The 24,151-nt window shown below is 58.7% G+C and overlaps 2 protein-coding genes and 2 long non-coding RNA genes across 7 annotated transcripts in view; 1 reads left to right on the plus strand and 3 right to left on the minus strand.

Annotated features, from left to right (window-relative positions):
- Positions 1–3,471, minus strand: part of UHRF1 (ubiquitin like with PHD and ring finger domains 1) — a 28,877-nt gene extending 25,406 nt beyond the window's left edge. The window contains exons 1-3 of one of the 4 annotated variants that reach the window (XM_016144654.2): positions 2,691–2,788; positions 2,361–2,451; positions 1,880–2,046 (exon numbers count right to left, since the gene is read on the minus strand). In XM_016144654.2, coding sequence (XP_016000140.2) covers positions 1,880–2,032 — 153 coding nt within the window. In that variant the 5' untranslated portion in view covers positions 2,033–2,046; positions 2,361–2,451; positions 2,691–2,788. Of the gene's footprint in view, positions 1–1,879; positions 2,047–2,360; positions 2,496–2,690; positions 2,819–3,311 lie in introns of those variants that run through there. The other 3 variants (XM_016144625.2, XM_016144634.2, XM_016144645.2) reach the window with 3 other exon arrangements.
- Positions 3,472–6,044: 2,573 nt separating this feature from the next.
- Positions 6,045–8,328, minus strand: LOC107510869. Its single transcript, XR_001596943.2, has 3 exons — positions 8,217–8,328; positions 6,728–6,977; positions 6,045–6,156 (listed from the first exon to the last, which is right to left on the minus strand). It is a non-coding gene; the product is annotated as an uncharacterized LOC107510869 (long non-coding RNA).
- ARRDC5 (arrestin domain containing 5) lies at positions 6,153–17,623 on the plus strand. The gene is made up of 3 exons (XM_016144735.2): positions 6,153–6,929; positions 8,166–8,371; positions 14,860–17,623. The coding sequence occupies exons 1-3, from the start codon at positions 6,635–6,637 to the stop codon at positions 15,385–15,387; spliced, it is 1,029 nt and encodes a 342-aa protein (XP_016000221.1). The 5' UTR covers positions 6,153–6,634; the 3' UTR covers positions 15,388–17,623.
- A 903-nt stretch (positions 17,624–18,526) lies between these two features.
- LOC118612474 lies at positions 18,527–23,268 on the minus strand. The gene is made up of 2 exons (XR_004954976.1): positions 21,468–23,268; positions 18,527–20,945 (listed from the first exon to the last, which is right to left on the minus strand). It is a non-coding gene; the product is annotated as an uncharacterized LOC118612474 (long non-coding RNA).
- Between the last annotated feature and the right edge of the window lie 883 nt (positions 23,269–24,151).

The following is a 24,151-nucleotide window of genomic DNA, read 5'->3' on the forward strand; positions in this document are numbered from 1 at the left end:
CCGGCCCTCACCGCCACGGCCTGCGGGTCGGGGGCGCGACGTACGCGTCCAACGCACGCTGCTGCTGCCGTCACTATCGCGTTTGGCGCCTCACGCAGACGTCACGAGGACTTCTGAGCGGATCGAAAAACTGTGACGAGTGAAGGGAGACACGGGTCTGGGCACGTGGGTGTGGACATCTGTCTGAACCCCAAGGGGTCTGCTTAAGACGTGTGTCTCACTATACACAAACTTTACCCAAAGACAATTTCCACAAATAGCGAACTCTGCTAACGACAGGCTCGATGAGCGTTTGGGAGTGACGAGAACTTACTTTGAAACGCATCCCCGGAAACAGAGCAGGCGCCAGAGGAAGCTGCGAGCTGCACGCGAAGCAACTGCGCACGGCATCACCGGTAAAACCCAGGAGGAGGCGTTCGTGTTCGTGGCTCTTTCCCCTGTTCTGCGTGTTTGAACTGTAAAGCTAAAACGCACGGGGCCTGGCACACGGCGCACTCAAATACGTGCTCCCCTTGACCCCCGAGAGGACTCGGCCCAACCCGCCTTTGAACTACACCCAGAACCACTTCGCAGCACACACAGGTTGTCCAAACTCCGAAAGGACCTCCTGCTGAGTGGCAACTATGGACCGAGTGGCAAATCAGAATCGGCGTGGACACCACGAAAACGAGCCACTGTGAGAAGAGGCAAAAGACAGACCGGCCCAGGGGGCTCCACGCCCGGCCCCCCCTTCTCAGCGCGCGCGCGACTGCACAATCCCCGAGCACGTGGGACCGGCTCTCCCTCCCCCGGCGGAGCGAGTTCACTCAGGTTGAGATGTTCGAGTCACCCTGTCTCTCACAGGAAGGAGGCCAGAGGTCTCCCGGGGCTCCACGAGCCGGAGAAATTAATCATCACATCTTGCTTTGCGTAAGCGCACCGGATCCTCCCAGCCCCCAAAGTCGTGGCCAGGCAGAGCGTTTACTTTCTAATCTAGACGCCAGATGGCGGCAGGATCCTGTTCAAAACGCGACAACAAAGTCGGGCACACGCGGCCCAACTGAAGACTTTCGGTCCAGTTCGCTGCTGTGGCTGCAACCCACCCAGCTCCAGGACGGGGCCGGCACGCGGGGCCGTCACGTCCTCATACCTCCACTTAGGGAAACCCCACCCCCAGTACACATCTCACCGTGCGCCCCAAAGACACCCACAAAACTGGAAACCCCCAGCGTCCCAATTGTGGTCAGCCGCTAAAGCAAGGGTGGCCATTTTAAGCGTTACGAGGGGCTGGAGAGAGAGCACAGAGGAAGGAAACCAGGGAGCAGCAGGGCCGCGGACCCCAGGCAGCGCCAGCCCCTGCTCACAGGCGGCCCTGCCCCGAGCGGCCGGGCGGGCGGCAGAAAAAATGCCTCATCGGCAGGCACCGTCTCCAGCCTCGGAAGGAGCTGATCCAAATTTCCAGAAAACAGACCCTGTGCGATCAAATGCTAAAGAGGTGTGGGCCGTGGGCCACCGGTGCGTTTCAAACAACAACTGGTCTCTCCTGTCCTAGTCTTTGCGAAACGAGTCTAGGTTTTTCCTCGAAATTCATCAGCCCTCCGTCGGCCGCCTCCAACTTCTTTTTCTAGAGATTTTGAGGGAGGCCTCGGAAACAATGAGATAAAAAGGGAGTTTTAAGAGCCCAAACGCCACCGATGCGAGTGCCAGCTGCCTGCCCAGTGTGTCAATCTGCGAGTTGAGCCTTTGTTCCTGGCTCGGGCGTCTGAGTTTTCTGCGGAGACGTGAAGCGGGACCAGGCGAGGGGGGAGAGCGGGCGCGCTGGTGGCCGCCAAGGAGCAAGGCCCGGGCGAGATGAGAACAAAGGTGCTGGGCGGGCGGGCGGCCTGCGGGGCGGGTTTACCTGCTTGCCCCGGTAGAAGAGCCTCTGCAGGCCGGGCTCCACGTGGAACAGCTCCTGGATCTTCTTCCTCAGCTCCTCCACCTTGGTCAGCCTGGACAGCGAGTCCACGGTGTGGGTGACCTTCCCGTCCATGGTGCGAACCTGGATCCACATGGTGTCTGCTGGTGCTGAGAGGGGCCAGAAAACGGATGCCTCCGTCAGTCCTGCGGCCGCCACCACCACCCGGCCCTGCCATGCTCCTTGCTTTTGTCCAGTCCGTGGACACCAGGAAACTCTGGGAACGCCTTCTCAGGCCCCTTGTCCCCACAGACCGCCAGAGCTGGCACAGGGCCCAGCAGAGTAAATTAAGTAGTTAGTGCGTTAATGACTAGCACCGGTGGAGGGTTGAGGAGGAAGAGGAAATTAGGGGAAGGAAAAACAGCACCTTGGACCACTCCGTCCAACCCACATCCCCCCGTTTTCAGAGGAAAAAGACACCAACGTCCAGAGCAGGAAGAAGAACACCGCCACACGGTGCTGGCCGAGTTCGTCCGTCTGTTCGTTCATTCATTCATTCATTCCCTGGATTAAGACTGACGCCAAGAGGGAAACCCGAAAGTCCGGCGCGGGTCGGAACTTCCTAAGTCCCTGGGAACTCAAGTAAGTGTGGCCGGAGGGGAAGAACGCCACCGGACACCAGCGAGCCCCCGACCCCTCGGTGCCCGAGGCCCCCTGCCGCCCCCCGCGCGCGTGCGCGACGCGGCCGGCCCACCGTGGCCATGGCAACCGGCTGCCCCGTCCCGGCCACCCCTGGGCACGCCGCGCGGCTCACCTCGGCCCCGCGGAGGTCCCGCGAGCCAGCGAGTGCTGCCCGGACCCCGACCCACGGCCCCGGAACCCCCCTGTCCTCCCGCCTGCGCGGGCCAAGCCGGCGAGCCCACGCCCACCCCCACCCCCGGGACCGGCCAAGGGGCCCCTCGCGCCAAGTCCCGCCCCCTTCACTTGGGCCGCCTCGATCATTGGCTCCGCGGCGCCCGGCCGCCCCGCCCCGCTCGCTCCCCATTGGCCCAGAGGCGCCCGGGGAACTAAGGGCGCGCGAAATCGGGCTCGGGCGCGACAATTGAATCGCGGGGCGCCTCGCGCGCAGGCGCGGAGCCTGACATCCTCCCCTGCGGCTCGCCGGGCCCTCCCCCCGCACAGCCGGCGCGACCCCCGCCGGGATCCCGGGAAGTTCCGCTCGCGAGTGCGGGAGTCTGGAGTTCCGGGGGGCACTCCCCCGGCGGGGGCAGGGCCAGAGGCCGCCTGCAGGCAGCGCCGCCGCGGGGCACGCGTGCGCCCGTGCCGGCCGCGCGTCCCGGGCCGCTCCGGGACGTCCTGCAAGGTCTCCGCGCCGGCTGCGCCGGGTTCCCCATCCCCCGGCCCGCGCTGGCATCCCGAGCGCCCCGCTGCTCACCTCTGCGGCCGCTCTGACCACTCGCCTGCCTGCGCACCTGGCCCGGCTGGGGATGGCGTTCGCGCCGCCTGCGAGCCCCGGGCCCAGCGCCGGCGTGCCTGCGATCCGGAGCGCCCACCCGGCTACCACTGCCCGCCGCGCTGCCAGCTGCTCTGATTTTTTTCCCGCGAAAACTCGGCGTTTGGGAGTTGCGGGACCGCGGGAGGCCACGCCAGGGGCGGGCGCCTGCCTGGTGATTGGCCGCTGCGGTGGCGGGAAGCAAGAAAGGGGGTGGGGGCCCCCCCCCCCCCGCCTCCGTCCACCCCCCCACACTCCGCCCAGCGGGCCACGGCCCCGCCCAGCCGGGCGCGCTCTGCTGGGTGCGCCCAACGTGCAACGGGCCCCAGTGGCGGGTCCTGGGTCTCCCCATTATTCGTGCGCTCCAAGAGCCCCAGGGATTCCCTGTGGCAGGGATCCCCAGAGTAGAGACCCCCTGACCTACTAATTCCGTTCCTGGAGTCCCTCTGCCTGGGCACTCGACCAGGAGAGCAAGGCCGGAATCGCTGTCTAAACTCTGCAGGAGAATGTGGGGGTCCCCCAGAAGACCGCCTGCACCCCTAAGGCCAGCCTGATCGCCCCCAGCCCCACCCCCTAGCGTCAGGTCCCGTCAGTGCTCCCTCTACCCACCCACAGGACTTGATTGCAGGTTTTTCCCGCCTCGTTTTCCCGCCTTCTCCGGGCTGTCCAGGCGGGCAGGGCTGCCCTGCCCCCTCCGCCTTGCCTGCTCTGCTCTGGCCAGTCTTGGCGGGCACACAGTAACGCACGCTGGGCACCTACAGAGCGCTTGGACAGGGTGCTCAGATCTGGGGGGCCCAGCAGGGAGGAAGGCTGACCCCGTGGGTGGTCTCCGGGAGGGTAAATTCTTATCTGGGGAGACCAGCAAGAAATGAATAAATGAAGCGTGTCGTTGCAGACACTAGGTGCAGCGAAGACAGGACAATAGCTGGAGAGCGACCAGCAGCCGTGTGGGGGTGGGGAGAGCGGATATGCTGGCCGAAGTGGAGAGGTGGGCCTCTGTGGGAAGATGACATTTGAGCTGAGATCTGAGAGGAGAAACCAAGGACAGATGGGCCCGGCAAGGGAGGGCAAGCTCAGAGGCAGGAAGAGGCCGAGAGGTGTAGGGGGAGCCGCAAGGAGGCCGGCGTGGGCTGGACAGACGCGAGAGGAGGGAGGTGGGAAGGGAACGAGGTCAGAGGGGTGTCAGATACGGTCTCACAGGCCACCAGGAGGACTTTGGTTTTCCTCGTGGGAGCAGCAGGCAGCATGGGAAGGCTATGAGCAGAAGAGCGATGAGTCCGCATCTGCGCTTCTCGAGGCTCCCCTGGCACTGTGTAGAGACTCCTCCATCTCGGCATCGGCACTTCTGCTTTGGTTTTCCCAGGTGCAAGCAGAGGCATGCCTCCTCCCACCCCCACCCCAGCCCCCCCGAGATGTCCACATCCTAATCCCTGGAGCCCCCGGACAGGGCAGCTTCCGTGGCGACAGGGACTTTGCAGATAGGGTTAAGCGAAAGATCTTGAGATGGGACAATTGGCCTAGATGGTCCAAGCTGGCCTGATGTCATCATGAGGGTCCCAATAAGTGGGAGAGGAGAGAGGGTCAGAGCCAGAGAAGGAATTGTAACAAGCCCCTAGGGGCTAGAGAAGGCAGGGGACAGATTCTCCCTCCTAGACCCCTGGAACGCAGTCCTGCCGACACCTTGATTTTACCCCTCGGCCCCATTTCCGACTCCTGACCTCCAGAACTGTGAGAGTATCAAGTTGGGTTGTTTTCAGCCACTAAATGTGTGGCAATTTGTTATAGAAGCCATAGGAAACTAACATGCTCCAATGCACAAAGCCCAGACGGGCCGTCTCCACCTTCGGGACCCTGCTGGCAGACGCACTCCGGGCGCTCCCCTGTCACCACCACGAGTGGGTCACATCACAGGTGCAAGAGCAGGGATCAAGCAGGCCTGCTGGCCCCGGTGTGGCAAACGAGACCTTCCAAATGGGGAACAGCTGCCGGGGGCAGCCGGCCCATTCCCGGAGCAAGCGTATCATCCACTTATGCCTGCTGCTGCAGAAACGCGGCGTGGCCCAAAGAGGGGGTGCATCTGGTGCAGGGCCCACAGCCCAGGCTCCTTCGGTACCTGACGTTAACGAAGAGAGGTGTCTGACGTTCCCTGCAGAAAAGCCCGCGAGGGGCCGTGGCTCACGGCCCCATCTCTCTACTCATTTCGAGACAGCCAGAGGGGTTATTTGGGTTAATTAACCAACACGAATGATGCTGCGCCAAGCATCTCCGAAAGATGCTCACGAACCAGTCCGGGAGACGAGGTATTGATGTCCACAAAAGACGACATGTAAATTCAAATGGCACCGCAGAGACGATGGACGAGGCCAGCCAGAGTCTGGGAAATGGCCACTTCCTAGTGCCTCTTCCACATCAATGTCTCTCCCTCTTCAGCTCCGGCCCATGTGCAAATCAGGCACCAGGAAAAGCTGCTAGGTTGCAAAGGGCCTCAGTTTCCCTTTTGCAAAATGATATGCTCTTCAAGGTCAGTAAGTCATTCAACAAACTTGTATTAACCTCCCTTGTCCAAACCAGGTCCTGGGGCCAGCAGACACCGGTGGACATGAAGCTTCCTGAGACAAAGTCCCACCCTGAAGGGGCTCCCAACCAATGGGGGAGACAGACGTAGGAGTACAGAGGAACGTCTGTTGTGCGGGGAGATGGTTCTTCGTGACGGCGCGCGTCTGTGTGTGGACCACACGGTGCTCCGAGCCGATGCCGTTCACACCAGGTTTCCTGTCCGGGCTGCATTCTAAACAGGCAGGCATAAATATAGAGCCATTAAAATGAAGATGATTGTGTACGACCCAGAACGTGTGAGCCCGGAGAGGCGCACAGACCACATCGGGCAGCCATCCGATGGGGCAGGAAGTGTCTCTGGGCCCAGTCGCCGAGCTGCTCCGTCGTCCGTGCAGCTCCCGACACCCACCTCAGCAGAGCGCTTGGAAGGGCTCTTCCCACCCAGGCCCCCCAAACCCTGGCGTGGGGACAGGTGTTGCCCGTGTGGCAGGAATGTTGGCTCCTTACAGTCGTTTTTGCTTGTTACTGCCTAGGAAAGACCGTTTCACACACCAGTGGGGACTCCGGGATCCCCAAGCTGCCGCCCACTCCCGGCAACAATCTTGCCTCCCCTCCTCCTGGCCATTGGGGACCCCTTCCCAGAACCCTGGCTGGATGATGTCACAGATGAATGACCTCACTGCGGCCAAGGAACTGGGCTCCTCAGTGGCATGGAGGAGGGGGAGGATGTTTCCCCACCCACCCAACCCTCCATGTCTGTGGTGAAGCTGATCGAGTTAGTGCTGCCCAAGGATGCGATCTACCTGGCTGGCTCCTGCGTCCAAGGGCAGGTGGTTCTCACCCTGCACAGCACCCTGGTGGACCCCATCGTGAGGGTGGAGCTCGTGGGGCGGGGTTACGTGGAGTGGAGCGAGGAGGTCGGGGCCTCCCGCGATTACAGCAGAGATGTCATTTGCAACAACAAGGCCGACTACGTGCACAAGACGAAGACGTTCCCAGTGGCGGGTAAGGACGAGGCCGGCAGCCAACCCGAACCGTACTGGGAACCTGGGTCTGGAAGGTAAACACATCTGTTAGTCGATCACCCAACCCCAGGGACAGCACATGGGCTGAGACAGAAGGAAGGGAAGCCATGTAAAACACTACGGTCAGACACACGTAAGGAGACATGAGGAGCGGGCCAGGGAGGTCTCTCCAGAGAGGTGGCCGTGGAGCTGAGGTCTGAGCAGTGGGAGGGGCGCCAGCCCTGCAGGTATCTGGGGGCGGAGGGAGCAGCAAAATGCGGGGTCTCAAGACTCAGCAGTTAGGCGGCCTCCCTGTCCTAGTTAGGCCGTCCAGAAAATGGTAACAAGAAGCTCGGCCTCGTAAGATGGCTCTAAGGACCTGGCAACTCGACGGCCTGGACAGGGCTGAGACGGTGCGGGCCCTGCAGCAAGTGCTTTGGAGCTGTTTGTCCTTTTACCCAAAATAACCCCCTGCCCAGAGCGGCCCCCGCCACTAGGCGCCACGCTTCCTTCCCCGTTTCCAAGAGACGGCATGTCCCCGCACAAGCATCAGCCTCAAGCCTGCAGTGGGTGCGTCCCTTTAGTTCGCAAAGATTCACTGAGCACCTACTGAGTACCAGACCGAGCCGAGCCTGGTGCCGGGAACGCAGCAGTGAATGAAGCAGACGCGGGGCCTGGGCCACCGGGCAGGGGGTCGCCCTCACAGGCAGATCGGGGCGGAATACAGAAGAAATAAAAAGGGGCGGTCGCGGAAGTGGGGGCGCTGTGAGTTGCTCCCTGGCCCTCGGTTGCGGCCGCTCGGCTCGGTCACTCAGCAAACATTAAGCACCTCCTGTGTGCCACACCCCAGGAGTTCATGCCGTCTCCCTCACTACCGCCAACAGCGCCTCATAGAGTTTCTGGCACATGTAGGAGCGAGACGTGTTTGCTGAATGAATGTGTGACTGAATCCTGAGGGCAAGTTTCTCAGGTCCAAGGCAGGGCTGAGCGAGTCCCTGTCGGTGTTCCGGGGTGACCGCCCCAGCCCTGTCACTCACGCGGGGCGATGCCCTGCAGCCCAGCTGAGGCCCGGGCCACATATTTATGGGCCGTGCAGGTCCCTCTAAAAGCACATAGCTCAGCCTAGGTCAGGGACAGAACAACCTCCCCACCAAAACAGTAAAGAGGAAGAAAAAAAGAAGAAGAAAAAAAAAAAGCTCTAGAACCTTCTGATGGCGTCGGTGTGTTTTGCTTTCAGATAATTGGTTAAGTGCAGGCAGCCACACCTTTGACTTCCATTTCAACTTACCTCCCAGGCTCCCTTCCACCTTCGCCAGCAAAATCGGCCACGTCTTCTACTACGTGCAGGCCTCCTGCGTGGGCCGGGAGCACATTCTAGCCAAGAAGAGGATATACTTGCTGGTTCAAGGGACTTCGGACTTCCACAGAGAAAACCCGCTTCAGGTAGTGATGGGGGAGGGGCGGCGGCAGGGCTTGTCCCCAAAGCCGCAGGAGGCAGGGGGAGGCGGGTGGGCAGGGGACAGAAAAGACCCCAGCGGGGAAGAAGGGGGAGGTGCTGCCCACTGCCACGGCCCAGGGCGTCCGCGCGTGTGAATCAGAAACCAGGGCAGGATCTAAGCCGGTGGGACTCGACTGGGGTCTTCTGCCCCCAGGGGACATTGGCGATATTCTGGGGACTGTGTGGTGGGCACGATGGGGGTGCTCCTGGCTCGGGTGGGCGGAGGCCAGGGATACCGCTCATCGCCCCAGAGGACGATCGGGCCCCGCCGTCCTTGACCCTGCAGGAGGTCAGGACTGAGCCGAGGTCGCCCCGTCACCCCATGGGTGAGGGAGAAGCCCGGACACTCAGTGAGCCCTGGGGGCTGTGAGCCCTCAGACCGGGAGACGGTGCCCCACACTCCCCACCGAGCCAGGGAGGGGGCGGCCTGCGTCGCAGGGCAGGAAGGGCCTGTGGCCTCAGTCCGGAGGTTTCATGGATGGCTTCTGGAGGTGCAGGTGCACAGGCGGAAGTGGGGGGGGGGAGGAACGTTGGCCAAAGTCACACTGCACCTTCCTGGGGACTCGTCTGCTCTCAGAGCAGTAACTGGGAGAGATGCCATTTTCATTTTCAAGGTCCAGACTACAATCCCAGAGCCCCCACCTACCTGCCGAGTGACCCTTCAGAAGTGGCTTTGCCTCTCTGTGCCCCTATGTCCTCGTCTGTAAAGTGGGCGCAGATACCGCGCCTGCCTCCTAGGTCATGGAGGGTGTAATAAGTGGACTTAATGCAAGTCCAGGTCTCCACACAGCGCCTGGCACGGGGTGGGGAGTGTGCCCCGTGAATCTCATTGCCGCTGGGCCCCCCGGTACTATCCTCTGTGTGACAAGGATCATCTCTAGCCCAGCCGACCTCAGGGGATGGTCTGGGAGGGGCCCGTCAGTGCTGAGACGAGCAGACCTGAGCTCAGGGGCTGCGTGGCCACCTGACCCCCGTGCGACCTTCAGCAGCCTAGTCCCTTCTCCAGGCCTCCCCTCAGAGCTGGCCTGGAGGCAGGAGCTCACGGAGCTGGGCGAGACACTGGGCAAGACACTGGCGGGTTGGACACCATTGCATGTCTCTGCCCTGGGCCATTAACAGCACCTCGCAGAGCCTCAAACGTCCCTTGCAATGGCCATGATCGTGACGCCGCCGCCTCCCTCCGTGGGCGCCTGCGATGGCTGCAGGGCACTCGGCAGTGTCCACACACGGCGGGGGGGTGGGGGGCATGGTGCGGGAAGAGGGCATTAATCGCAAGCAAGTGTGAGACTGTGAAAATACTGTTTCCCCTAACTACTCTGAACTGTTTTAACCAGACTGATCAAGGGAGGCCTCTTGGAGGAGGTGAACTCTTAGTAGAGTTGCAAGAGGAGAGGAGCACCCATGGGTGGAGTGTTTCAGGCAGAGGACACAGCGCACGCGGAGGTCCTGAGGCAGGACAGTGGGGGGGGGGCAGGGCGTGAGGACAGGAGCTGGGAGATCGGGCAAGAGGCTGCTGCTCGGGTCCAAGCGGACGCCAAGTCTTGACCCCCCGCAGTCTGTCCTTGTCAGAGCCCACCGAGAAAGTCGCCTCCTCTGCCCACAGCCCTCCCGGGCTCCCGCCTCCCTCAGGGTGAAAGCCCGAGTCCCCTCTGTGGTCCGCAGGGTCCTGTGGGACCTGCCCGGCCCCTCCCCACCCTCCCCTCCTCCCCCTCCCCCTCGCTCCCTCTGCTCCGGCCACATGGGCCTCCTCACCGGTCCTCCAACACGCCAGGCCGGTCCCGCCCCAGGGCCTTGGCACGTGCCCCCTGCTCGGAACACTGAGACATGACCCTCCTTCTCCGCCTTCACTCAGCCTGCGCTGCTGACGGCCGAAGAGACTGCCACAAGCCCCATGAAGGGCAATTCGGCCGTATCTATCCAAATTAAAATGGCCGCAGCCATTCCCCTTCTAGAAACTTCTCATATTCTTTCACATGTGTGACATATGACTTCCCACAGCACTGGTTATAGCGGCAAAAACTGGAAACAGCCTAAATGTGGCCAACTGAATTTTTCTAGTAGAAGTGCGGTCCAAGGAATACTCTACAGATACAGTAAAGTGAGAGAGACAGAGACAGAGAGACAGAGAAATAAACACAGAGAGACAGAGACTGAGAGACAGAGAGACAGAGAGACCGAGAAAACGAGGCGGCCTCCAAGTCCAGGGCTCCAAGTTGCCAGGTCGCGTGAATCAAGTTCAGCACAGCACGTCCAGCCTGGCGCTGTGGGCGGGAAACAAAGTACTTCCTTGCAGGTGCCACAGACATCTCTAAAAGCCCAGCAGAGAAACTGGCAACAGGCCGCCCCCGCGGGGGAGGAGGGGAAGGGGCCTTCCCCCTTCCACTCCTTCGGTTTTAGCTTTATCGAGATATGATCCACCCACCTGACAGTTCCGTGCCCTGTAGTGTGTTCGCAGAGCTAGGCAACCATCAGCACAGCCCATTTTAGAACATTTCATCACCCGCCAAAGGAATCTTGCACCCCTTGGCCGTCGCCCCCACACGCAGCGCCTCCCCTCCCCAGCCCCCGGCAACCACGAATCCACTTCCCGTCTCCCAGGATTGGCCTGTTCTGCACATTTCGCATAAATGGAATCGCGGGCGACGTGGTCTCGCTGTGTCCGGCGTACCCCACTCGCCGTGATGTTCTCAGGGCCCACCCACGGCGCAGCGAGAGGCCGAGTCACTCTCGGGCGGGCGCCCCTGCCCCCGCCGATGGAGCGGGGCCGCCCCCGCCCTGGGCTGCTCTGAATCACGCTGCCGGGAGCACTCCCGCACAGGTGTTCCTGCGGACATGGACGGCGGGGTCCTTTCTCCTGGGTGGTCTCCTGGAGCGGAAGTGCTGGGTCAGATGGTCACTGTGCTTCGCCTTGGGAGGCACTGCCCGTTCCCCGTTCCCGACGGGCGGCCGCCCCATACCACGTTCCCGCCCCCAATTTCTCCCCATCCGCTCCACTCGGTACCTTCAGAATTTCCAAAGACGTGACCCATGTCCTCCACCGACAGCCAGGACCATCTGGGAGAGGAGTTTGTCCCAGAACCCCGTCCTAACCATCCGCACGCTAAGGGACGCCCCCCCCCCAACTCCCCTTATCTCGTCCTGCCACAGTCTGTCTCGTCACTGCCTCAACCAGAGATGACCTGGGTCGTCTCACTGGTAACACTGACGTCCGCCTCCCCCATCAGAGCTTCACTACTGTAGGTTTTCCCTGGACTCGGCACCAAATAAATGCAAAGAAAGACCAGCCGAGTGAATGAGCCCCCAAGTTTCTGCACACCGAGGGAACACAGGGTTCCAGAGAACCCCAGGTGCAGGAAACCCAATGCTGGCTTTGCATTGGGAACATCACTGCCACGGGGCCCTGCCTCCTCCCCCCACCCCCGCCAGGCGTAGGGGTCTCCGCCTGGCCGCCTCTGGCACCTCCTCCAGCATCATGTTAGCCTCTGGTCTTGTGCCCCAGTTACAGCAGCAGCCTCTGGCCCACGAGGCCTGCAGGGTCCTAACGCATGCCGTGAAGTTTTGAATAAGACTAGAGGGATTTAAAACCAAAGCTGTCTGCAAAGAGCCTTCCTACAGGAGAGGAAGGTGGGAAGGCTGAGGGGGGCCACAGGCAGGGGGCAGGGGCTGAGGCAGGAAAGGGTCAGGGGTCGTCTGAGGTCCCCAAGAGGAAAGACAGCCCAGCCACCTGGAGCAGTGTTTCCCAAACCTCAGACCACGACCCGTTCATGGGTTGCAAAACCGATTTCGCAGGTCGCAGGCATGTTTCTATAAAACGAAAGAATTGGCAAGACCAACACAGAAAGGTCAGAAAATAGCAATTTTGTGTGTTGCAAACATTCATATATATTCATATAAAAATTTATAAAAATCATTTTTATATATTTATATACATGAAAAAGAATAGAATAAAATAAAGACAATAGAAAATATCAGAAAAAATTAGTTTGGGAGGTTGCAATCAACTTTAAATGAAAGAATAGTTTTCTGGAAAAAAATGAATTTGTGGGTTGTGACCAGCTAATTTTTATAAGATTTTTATTTTCTATAAAACAAGATAATAGAGTAAGTAGACAACTGTTAAAAAATAAATAAATTCAAGGGAGTCACAACCAACGATTCTTAAATGAATAGAATAAATAGAACAGGAAATCTTAGCAGGCATGTAGCGAGGATAAATATAATTTCATAAAACAGACTTATCTTTCACAGATAGATGCAGATGCACGTATAGATTTGTACTCTTTGCCACAATGTTAAAACCTATGTTTTAACTGTGAGTTGTTTCGAAAAAGAGAATAATATACGATTAATTATGTGGCCTGCAAAGCCTAAAATATTTATTATCAGTTCCTTTGCAGAAAAAGTTGGCCAACTCATGCCCTCGAAAATCTCTCAGGTGTAAGCCCAAGAAGATCATCTTCGGGCTGCTCCTTCGAGCATCAAACACATGGAAATGATATAAACGTCCGTCCGTTGTGGAGAGGACGGATGAGTAAATGGTTTTGCAACATGCTGTGAACCAGAGTGACATGAATGCCCTTCGAGCACACGATACTGGGCTAGCAGAGCAGGTGGCTGGCCGATCTACGTAGCTCGCTTTGTTTAAAACATTAAAACACACCAAACAATACCGCACACTTCTACCGCAAATAGACGTATTCCCAAATAACACAGAAGTCCGACGAGAGTAACAGATATCAGAGTCAGATGACGGCCGACTGTCCGGCGGGGGAGTCGGGGACATGACGAGGCAAAGCCCACAACTTCTGGGTTTCCTTCCCATCCGGAACGTTTTAGTTTATTTCTCAAACTGGTTGGAAGATACATTTTAACTCGTTAGATTTTTCTTTACGGGCTTTTTCTCTAAAACGATATGTCTTGTTTAGACCCCTACACACAAACAGGTGCAAGTCGAAGAAAGTGATTAAAACTCAGGATAGTTCCATTTTGGGGACCGAGTGGGGATGGGTCTGGGGACGAATGAGAGACTTTCGGGAAAAACAGGCAGATTTGTTTTTGACTTGGGTGGATAGTACAAGATCGGCCTTACAACAATTCACAAAGTTACACATTTGCTTTGTGGGGTTTTCTGTATCTGAGCTGTATTTTTTTAAATAACATTTAAGAGTTTTTCAAAAATGCATCAATATGATAAACCCCAAATTCAGGAATAATGGTTACTTCCACGGAGAGCGGGGAGGGAATGGCATTGGGGAGGAATCCCCAGGGACTTCAACTATCTCTCTGATGTTTTCTTTATTTCAAATTATGGTAAAATATTAATAACGTAAAACTTGCCGTCTTAGCCGTTTTTAAGTGTACAGTTCAGCAGCCCTAAGTACATTCACGTGGTTGTGCAATACTGATGTTTTATTGTTTAAGTGAACAGAGCCCCGAAGTAAATTGGGAGAAGTCCCACCCGCTAACAAAGCGGGCCCATGGCATCGGTGTGCTAGTGAGTGGCGGACCGCCGGCTCTGGTGCAAGGCAGCCCTGGCGTGTCATGCTTGCCAATGTCCATGGTGTAAATACTCCCATCATGGTCCCTTTCAAGTTGCTAACTTGATGCCACTAACGGGAAGTTGAGTTCGCAAGCGTGTTATACTTCTCCCTCTCTCTCTCTCCCCCTCCCTCATCGCCTCCCTCCCTCCCTCCCTCCCTCCTTCCCTCTCTAATATGCTTAAAGGAAATGAGTGCACATGGAAGTATCAGGTTCCTATGTAAGAACACACTGGAAGGCAGCCAAAGTGGAGAGCAAACCATTCCAAGCCCATCCCACATTATGTCGAATCTTTTCAATTATCCACAAATAAACACTAAAATGTTACCCAAGCCACACATTAAATATGGTGTGCGTGTGACTTCATTTGCAATCCAGCAGCTGACTAGTTAATGTAAGGGCTGCATTTTTACGCATTTATTTTAAAATGGTACCTATTTGCAACTCCACAGCTCTCTTTTCATAATTCAGACCCCCTGAGCTTTCCTCTGAGTCCGAACGACGTGGGTAAGCCCTAGTCTCGGGCTTCGACTGTGAGACATTCTGCGTCTTCCAGAAAACCAAGGCTCAGAGAGGTCAAGCCGCTTGTTCATGGTCACACAGCAAGCGAGTAACGGAGCTGAGCTGAAGCGAGGGTCTTGGGGATTTCTCAGCCCTGTTTTACAGATAAGGAAATGGATACTCAAGATGGCAAAGGGCTTTGACTAAAGGAAGCTGGGAGATGACTCCAGGCTTCCGGCTGCGAAATCCCCAAGACTCTGGGTTCCACCTCAGTGCCTCTTACTGGGACAGTCCCAAGAGGCTGGAGGCCGGAGGCGTGGTCATGGCGCCATGTCGGGCAGGCGAGTGGACGTTTCCGCCATGACGCCTCACTGTTATGTGTTGCCTCTTCCAGAAACCCCTGTTCGTGGAGGCTGAGAAGAAGGTCTCCTACAACTGCTGCAGCCAGGGCGCCATCGGCCTCCAGATCCAGATGGAAAAGAACCGCTTCACGCCTGGGGAGAAGGTCGTCTTCACCACGGAGGTCAGCAACCAGACCGGCAAGTGCATCAAGACGGTCATCTTCGCCCTCTACGCCCACGTGCAGTACTGGGGCTTCACGCCCAAGGCGGAGCAGCGGTCGCGCGTGGACAGCAGCGCCCTGCTCCGGCAGGAGGCCAACACCCAGATCGCGCCCTTCAACACCGCCAAGATCATCAGCACCTTCGGCCTCCCGCCCGTGCTATCGGTGAGCAGCGACATGGCCAGCAGCAAGATCATGAGCACCCAGTACGAGCTGGTCGGCACTGTCCACCTGCCCTGGTCCCTGACCTGCGTGAAGGCCAAGGTCCCCATCGTCATCGCCAGGACCCCCCCGGACTCAGACGGCTGCCAGCCGCAGGAGGGGGCGGGCGCACTCGCGAGGGAGGATTGCCAGGATTAAGTGCCCAAACTTCTAAATACTGAGAGTTTTATCACTCTACCAGCGGCCCTTCCTTCGTCTTGCACAGGGGCCTTCCGATGGGTCTGGGCGTGCGGGGGCACCGTGCCTGAGCCTCCCCAGGCTCCAGCCGCCTCGGCATCCGTTTCTCCGGCCCCCAGAAAGGTCACGGCCAGGAGAAGACAGTGAACCGACCAGCTGTCCAGACCCATCTCCGTGATGGAGTCTGACGGTGCTGACCAGGGGTCCTCAGCCGGGGCTGGTTCTGTCCTCCAGGGGGCCCCGGGCCATGGCTGGGACACCCACGGTTTCACGAGTATAGGGGTGCTCCTGGCACCAAGTGGGTAGGGGCCAGGGAAGCCGCTCAACACCCCACAGCGCCCAGGACAGCCTAGGCCCAGGGAGTGACCTGGCCCCAACTGTCAGCAGTGCCGAGGGGGAGAGCAGTTCTCAGGGAGCAGGCAGCCCTCAAGTCCCAGGGCGGGGTGCGGGCCTGTCACCCACATCGGCTCCTGCTGCTCCTCCACTCACGGCCCTCCTGGGGTTCCACCCACTACACCTGGCGTAAAAGCCAAAATCCTGCCCGCAAACGGCATACACGCCGGCCACGTCCAGCCCACCGTCCAGCCCACCGGCAAGCAGGAGCTGTCCTCCCAAATCCGCCCAGAGCCTGCTCACATCCACCCCCCTCCCGCCTCAGCGTTCTTCCGGCCTGGCCTCCGCCATCTCTGCTCACCTGGACCAGCGCTGGTCGCCTGCCCCGCCCCCGCAAATAAAAATCTAGAACGCCCACTTAAATGTGAAGGTCAGAGAAACAGTACTTTTTTTTTTTTTTGGTCCAGCTTAAGTATGTCCCGCACCATACTTGGGATATACTTAAGCTTAAAATATGACTCGTTTATCAGCTCTTCCAATGTAAGTGAGGGTCCTGGACGTTATCCCGCAATCCGATTCCCCAAGCAAGTAGGAGACCCTCCGCACGGACCGAGCCACCTCAGTCCTCGACCGGAAACCTCCACCAGTCCCGCAGCACCAGCCTTGGCCCGCAAGGCCCTGCAGGGCCAGGAGTGGACCGGAGTCTGGATTTCAGCCTCATGACTCTGAAATGTTTCTCCAGGCAACCGCGGGCTGCAAAGCACTCGCAGCTGCCTCGCCCGCCGCAGGCAGGAGGCACACCTGCATGGCGGCCCTCCCCACCCCACCGCCCGCGGCGGCCCGGAAGATTCCGGAAGAGACGGCGGGTAGCGCCAACGGAGCCGCTGTTGCAGATCCAACTTTTCTTGGGAGGCGGGGCAGACGGGATGCACACATTTATTTGCCTTCCACTTTTGGGGGTGGAGGGAGAGACCCCTCACTTTTAACCGTTTTCAGGGCATCTCCAAAGGAGCCAGTGGGGTGGGGTCCTGGCTCCCTGGAGGGGGCCGCAGCGCAGGGAGGCGCCCCATTGCCTTGGGTGTGGGATCTTCCCTTTGCACAGGACAAAAGGATCCATCCTGGGCGTGGCATAGTCAGGCCGCCTCGCTTCCCGGAAACTCACAAAAAAAACTTGGTGGGAGTGGGGGGGGGGGGCGAGGGACATGTGGACAGTCCTGGGTCACCTCATGTCCTCAGCCCCAGCCTGAGCATCCTCCGGGCTCCGGGGCCCAGGTCTGGGCAATCCCCACATCCCCGGAACCAGGTCCAGAGCGCCGCGCTCTCCAAAGCTGCGGAGCCAACGCACGTCCTCCAGGGAGGCTTCCGGTCTTGCCTCTCCCAGCCCCGGTTCCCCTCCGCCATCCAGCCTGACCACGTGCGCTGCAAAGGCCTGTGTCTAGCTCTGCTCTATGCCTGGGGGACATTGAGGTGTGTGTGGGCGGGGGCACGGCAAGCCCTCCTCGGGGCACGCCCGAGCGTTGGCCGAATGGACACGCCGCTGACCCCTGAGCCACCCTGGGACTGAAAAAAGACCGCGTGTGAGCAGACCTGAGAAGCCCAGACTGCGCTGCTCAAGGGGCGACCGACTGTAAGGACAGGACGCTGCTCATCCCGGGGATGGGGGCGGACAACAGCGCTCCCCAGGCCGGCTGGGGGCGCCCCTCACAGGCGGGGTGTCGTCAGGCTGCGGGGGCACCTCTGAACCCGGAGGCGGCCTCGGGCCCGTCCCCCGGCGGATCCACGCCCGCCTCTCTGGGCCTCAGTTTCCCCATTCTGTAAAATGGAGAGAATACTATTCACCCATAGGGTCTAGAGGTCCTGGTCACCTCGCTGTCCATGTCTGTCTTTTATCGTCTTAGACTTTTTACTTGGGAAGACCCCGGCCGCATGGCGGAGAGGTCGGGCGACATGGCAGACAGGCGGCTCGCCCTGGCGCCCCGGCCGCGGGCAGTGGCCGCGCCGCTCTCCTCCGGTCCCTCCCGGGTACTTCCCCCCACATGCTTAGAATCAGAAACTTCTAGGAAAGCACAGAGGTTCACACGGAGACCACGCGACCCTCTCACGCCTGGGCCCCTCGTTCCCGTTTGCCGTGGTCCCGCGTCTCTCTTACTGTAGCAATGTATGAGTAATGTAAAATTTGTCGTCTTAGTCATTTGTAAGCACAGCTCAGTGGCATGAAGCACATTCACGTTGCTGGGCCCCCGCCCCCACCATCCATCTCCAGAACTTTCCCATCTTCCCAAACTGACCCTCTGTCCCCTTTGAACACTCACTCCCCTCCCCTCCCCCAGCCCCTGGCCCCACCACCCACTTCCTGTCTCTGTGGATCGGACTCCTCTGGGGACCCCCTGTGAGTGGGATCGCCCGGTGTTGGTCTTTCTGTGTCTGGCTCCTTTCACTCAGCATAGTGTCCTCGAGGTTCATCCACGCTGTCGTATGAGTCAGAATCTCTTTATTTTTTAAGGCTGACTAATATTCCACTGTCCGGACACCGCGTGTGTGCGTCCATCATCCATCGATGGACGTTTAAGCTGTTTCCACCTCTCGGCCGTTGTGAATAATGCTGCTATAGGCACAAGTGTACAAATAAATATTTTCTACCCAGAAACGGAATGCTAGATCATATGGTAATTCTATGTTATTTTTTTTTTTGAGGAACCGCTATATTGTTTTCTACAGCAGTTGCATCATTTTAGATTCTCACCAAGTGCACCTTCTACAGTTGGGATTTTTTTTTTTTTTGAGGGGGAGGAAGGGCAAGGAGCTGGAAACAAATCCAGGCTCCAAGGGGGGATCACAGGTTGCATTTTCCTGACATGTTTCTTCATCTCCTTTTGCATCGAGAACCTTCCCCTGCCTTTTTGGCATGTTTGATGACTGTCGGTTTTCAGGGGTCTGGGCCAGGAATCTTCCAGAACCTCCCACAATCTGCTGTTTCCTCACAATCAGGTTCGACGTGTTTTTGACACTGAGCAGTTTCCAGAGGGCCGTCGCGTCCCCCTCGGGGCACGGTGCCAGGAGGCACACGCCTTGTCACCTGATTGGCGATGCGAAGCTTGCTCACTCGGTTCTCGCGCTGCCAGCCGGATCCCCCCACCGCCGGGTCCCCCCACCGCAGGTGTCTTCTCGCCTTCGTAACGATGAGCCATCTGCGGGAAGGACATCTCCAGACTGTGTGACCGCCCTGCCTCGTGACCCCGGAGCAGAGGCCTTTCCGACGCCACCCCCTGTGACGGCTAGCCCTAATCTCTCCCTAGCATTTCTTATAGCTGACCTTTTCCACTTTCCTCAAACATCCTGCTGACTTCTCTGGTGCCACACCCTTCTCCTCCCACTTCTCGGACTTTGGATCTTACGTTTCCGCTTTCTTCCAAGCCCCAGCAGCAATGCCTCCTCTTCCATGAAGCCTTCCAGCCATGCCGGGTCCTGACAGATGGATGCCCTTCCAGGTTCATTTCCGTAGACACCCCTATCCCACTGTTTGCTCAACTTTTTGAATTCGGAAACAGCGGGTGGAGGGACTGGACTTGGTCCTACGGCTTATGGGGAAATGCTTGGAGTGTTTTTCTTTGTTGATGGGATGGAGAGTGAGGATTTGAGAAAATAGGTTTGAAAATCACGCCAATAGCCCTGCGGATGGAATAGAGCTGAGAAATAACACGGGAGTAGAAATATGTTCAGGAAGCTGCTATATCTGAATGATAACAGAAATAATTAGAAAAATAATACCGTGGCACAGACTGGCTCCATGTCCATCAAACTGCTTCCTCCTGGGCGTGTGGCTGGACTACATTTCCCAGCATCCCTTTCAGTTAGGTAAAGCCACATGACTGATTTGGCCAATGGGCTGTAAGAGGAAGTGATGTAAGGCACTTCGAGCCAGCTCCCTTAAAAACTTGCCTCAGGGTCTGTCTGGTTCTGTCTTTTGCCTTTTGCCAGCTGCTTGGAAAAAAACTGAAGGAGAGCTGCCCAGAAAACTCCATCCTCACGTGACTGCCACAGACACAAGGAATAAAACCTCACCGAGTAAACAACCTCCCCTGGAATGGAGAACCGGTCCTAACGGCCACCGGCCTACCCTAGGATTTCTCCACCAACATGACATTTGGGGTCAGATCATTCTTTTTACAGGGAACAGTCCTGCACATTGTCAGGTGTGGACGGCCGTCTCTGGCCAGTAGCACGCTCCCCTACCCACACCCCAGTTGTGACAACCAAAAATGTCTCCAGACATTGCCTAGTGTGCCCTGGGTATGCAGAATACCCCCCAGCTGAGATTCTCAAGCTACATTTATGGAGGCCCTTGGGCATTTTGGGGACATGAACTCAATGTGGCCACAGCTACCCCGTCATCCCGTCTTCAGCTCTCCGTTGCCACACAGGCCCCACCTAAGGGTCAGCGGGGACCTTTTATTCTCCCCAGTCCTGTTTGCGTTACTTCCTAAACGATTAAACCCGTCCGCTTCTCCCCGCCTCCCCCGCCACCATCGGAATCCAGGTCCCCATCCGTGCGTGCCTGGACTGGTGCAGTAGCCACTCCCAGGTGGCCCGGCTTTGCCTTCTTCCCTCTACATTTCATTCCCAACACAGCAGCTCGAGAGAGCACTTTTCAAAATGCCTTTGTGAGTACAGGCTCGACTGGGGCTGAAGGCGCCGCTTTCCAAGGCGGCTGACAAGGCAGGTGGCTATCGGCCGGAGGCCTCCGTTCCTTGCCATGCGGGCTTCTTGGGTGTCCTCACAACATGGCAGCTGGCTTCTCCTGGAGGAAGCGATCCAAGACAGAGAGAAGGAAGGCCACAGTGCTTCTCATGACCTGGTCTCAGAAGTATCGGAAGTGACTTGACACAATCACTTTCGCCATATTTTATTTGTCAGAAGCAAGTGCAGCCCTAAGACCAGCCCACGCGCATGGGGGAGAGACTCGGCTTCCACCTTTTAAAAACGTCGTGGATCTATTTTTATAAACCACATTCTCCAACCAGTTTCTCGGTGAACTCTACCGGATCCACCTGCAAAATCCTTCTAGAGTCCTAACGTTTCCGTGGTCCCTCTCCGGGTCCAGCGATGCAGGAGTCCGTCGGCCGATGAGAAGGGACGCACAACGTGGCATACCACTGAACGTCATTCAGCCCTAAAAAGGGAGGAAGCTGACAGGGCCACAACACGGGTGAGGCCGGAGGGCTTCACACTCCGGGAGAGGAGCCAGACACAGAAGGACACACACCGTGTGGCCGCGCATGCACGGGAGGTCGCCCGAGGAGTCAGATCCACAGAGACAGGAAGTGGACGGTGGAGCCAGGGGCTGGGGGAGGGGAGGGGAGCGAGTGTTTCACGGGGACAGAGTTTCAGTTTGGGACGATGAGAAAGTTCTAGAAATGGATGCTAGGGATGATTGCACAACAGAGTGAGTGGACTTAAATGCCACCGAATGGCGCACTTAAAATGGTTACGATAAATTAAGATAAATCTTACGCTGTGTATATTTTATCAAAATTGAAAAAGTTTTAAGTAGTGCTATCCAACCCTTCTCGAGCACTGTGTCCCAGGCTCTGTGCTCAGATCTGTATCGCCCCGTTTAATCCTCTCCATCGTCTGAGCCAGGGACATGATCGTTACCCCCATTTTACAGGCGGGGCACCCGAGCCTCCTTGGACCACAGAGCCGCTTACCATAACTGCTTCAGCCAAGAAGGAAGGGACCCATCCTGGAGATGCAGAGCTGAGGCCAGGGCCCCTCGACATTGGTCCCAGGCTGGGGCCGGGGACCCGGGAGGGGCTGAGCCCGCACGGCCACTGCAGGCCTGACGGGTGCAAAGGGGGCTTCCACGCCAGCACTGTGGGTTTGCGTCTTCACTCATGTCGCTGCCCTGGGCCTCAGTTTCCCACGCCGCAAAGCTTAAAAGGGGAATGGGTGCCCCCGGGGGGCCAGGAGTCCAAAATACAGGCTTTCCGAACCTCCGCTTCCTCATCCGTAACATGGAGGTAATATTTAATAACAATAACTATCGTTATTAATATTATTTTTTCGCCTCGGTAAGACTCGACATTTGGGGCTGGATTGTTTCCTGGGGCACCGTGGGGGTGTCGAGCAGCATCCCTGGCCCCACCCACTCCATGCCAGGAGCACCCCTCTGGTCAAGAAAACCCAAAATGTCTCCAGACCCCCAAGCGTCGCCGTCGCCGAGGGGTCGAGATCCCTGTGCAGGTTACGCGGCCGGGGGCCAGCGCCGAGTCCGCCTGAGAGCAGGTGCTGCTGGGACGCCGCGCTCTTTACTTGCTGGGTGGCCTCGGCCTTGGCATTTACGTTTCTGATCCTCGGTTTCACCACCTGTAAGCTCGGACTCATCACTAGCCCCTCCCTCTCGAAGACCTGGGATCGAACAAGCCAGTGTCTGTAAACCGCATCGGCCAAAGTAAGCAGTCACTCACGGGCCCCCTGCTTGTCCCAGCGGAGCTTTTCTGGAAGATTCTGAGCCTCAGTCGCGGTCCAGGAACCCTCCCCCCCTCCTCCCGCTGCCTCCCCTCCGGGCCCCAGGTTCAGGGGACCACACAGGCGGGCGTTGGGAACACTTCCTGTGCGGTGGCCTGCGCTGCCCACGGACCAGGTGGGCCAACGGGAGAACACAGCTGGGGCCGCCCCACTTCCTGCCCCAGGAGGCGCCTCTCACACTCCTTCGCCCCTACCCCCAAAATAACATTCCCCCTCCACCCCCGGAACCGAAGCCACGGCACCAGCTGCAGCCTCCAGCTCGGGGCACACAGGACGAGCGGGGGCCAGCAGCTGCCACCTCGATGCCTGCCCCGCTGGGAATGTCCTTCCCCCCCACCGCATTCCGATCTCAAGGGGGTGACCTGGCCTCCCCCGTGGTCTGAGACACATGAGCTCTAAGCAGGCTGGCCGGTGGGGGAGGGGTCTCCTTTGCCATCCTGACAGAGGGCCCCCTCTGGCCTGGACTCCCAGATCCGATGTGCCTCCAATCTTCACCTCAGGGGACTCCTTTGGGGGGTAAGGGGCCGGTTGCCAGGACAACAGTCCACCACCTCTGCCCAGAAACAAAGAAGCAGCCAGGAGAGCCAAGAACTGCATGTTCTTCCCCTGCCAACGTGACTGGCACATCCTGGCAGCTGGCACTCAGAGAGCCACGGCCTGACTGCGGGGCCTGGCCAGCCCAGACAAGGCCATTCAGGGCGGGGGTGACAGGGGGGCAGCTGCGGCCTGGAGGGGGAGTGGCCCCTAGGCCTATGTCCTTCCGGTACCTTCTGATAAGGAAGCCCGCCCGTTCTGCTTGCAGGACTTCACAGAAAGGCCGGGGGGCTTCTGGCTCTGCGCTGGACGGGCCACCAGGGCCTAGGGGACAGAGGCCGCATGGAGGCCTTCCCACTGAAGGGATCCTCAGCCCAGATTTCAGTGGGACCCACTGGCCTGGGAGGCGCTGGCCCAGGGGACAGCGGGTCTTAACGTGTCTCCCCTCCCCCAAGCCCGCCACTGCCTCGCAGGCGGCGGCGGACAGCTGGTGCCGTGTGGGGGGTGCGCAGGACAGGCCGGGGCCTGCATGCTCAAAGACCCCGGCTTCCTGCGGCGGGCCTGCCGGAGGAGACAAAGCCTTGCCGTTTGGCCGCCGGGCCACGCTGGTCAGGCTGCCCCGCTGGTGGGACCTGCGGCCCAGGGAGGACACAGGACAGCCTGTCATAGCCGGGGGAGGGCTGCCTGGAGAAACATACAGGCCGCACAGGTAAAGGAGGAATTTCTTAGCCTAAGTATGTTCTTTGCGACGTCTGGGACATACTTAAGCTAAAACTGTTCATTGCATATCTAAACTCACGTTTAACTGGGTGTCCTGTGTTTTTATGTGATGAGTCTGTCATCCCAGGCCAGGGCTCTGGGAGAGGCAAAGCCGAGCTCACTTATGTCCCCCCGAACTCGCTCCTTGGCTGGTCCCAGCCTCAGACATGGACAGCCTGGCTGTGTCTCCCACCCCACCCTGCACACGCCTCAGGGCCTCCAGCCAGCAGCCACCGCAGCCTCCCCTTCTGAACCCCAACCTGTCCTCTGCCCCTCTGCAGTCTCTCTGCCCTTTGCCCCCACCCTGCAGACCTGGCCTCGGCTCCCACCTGCCCGCCTACTGCCCTTCCTTGCCTGGCTGGGCTTCCCCCAAAGCTTTCTGTTTCTCAGAACTGGGTGTGGGCCATAGTATCGGCCTGAGCCAGGCTCCCTCCCTCCTCTGCCGGAGGGCGAAAGCCCAAGTCCTCCCCGAGACCCGCACTGCCCTGTGCGACCTGCCCCTGTCCCCCGTCCCCCACTCCCTGGCCTCACCCCCTTGCTCTCTCCCCCTCGCCCACTTTGCTCCAGCCAC

The sequence above is a fragment of the Rousettus aegyptiacus genome, unplaced genomic scaffold, assembly GCF_014176215.1.
Source record: "Rousettus aegyptiacus isolate mRouAeg1 unplaced genomic scaffold, mRouAeg1.p scaffold_m13_p_16, whole genome shotgun sequence".
NCBI classification, from domain to species: domain Eukaryota; kingdom Metazoa; phylum Chordata; class Mammalia; order Chiroptera; family Pteropodidae; genus Rousettus; species Rousettus aegyptiacus.

Bases quoted from the DNA above. Each gene is read 5' to 3' on its own strand.
- ARRDC5 (XM_016144735.2), top strand. From the start codon at position 6,635: ATGGAGGAGGGGGAGGATGTTTCCCCACCCACCCAACCCTCCATGTCT. The intron at 6,930-8,165 runs GTAAGGACGAGG...TTTTGCTTTCAG, and splicing joins GAAGACGTTCCCAGTGGCGG to ATAATTGGTTAAGTGCAGGC. The intron at 8,372-14,859 runs GTAGTGATGGGG...TGCCTCTTCCAG, and splicing joins ACAGAGAAAACCCGCTTCAG to AAACCCCTGTTCGTGGAGGC.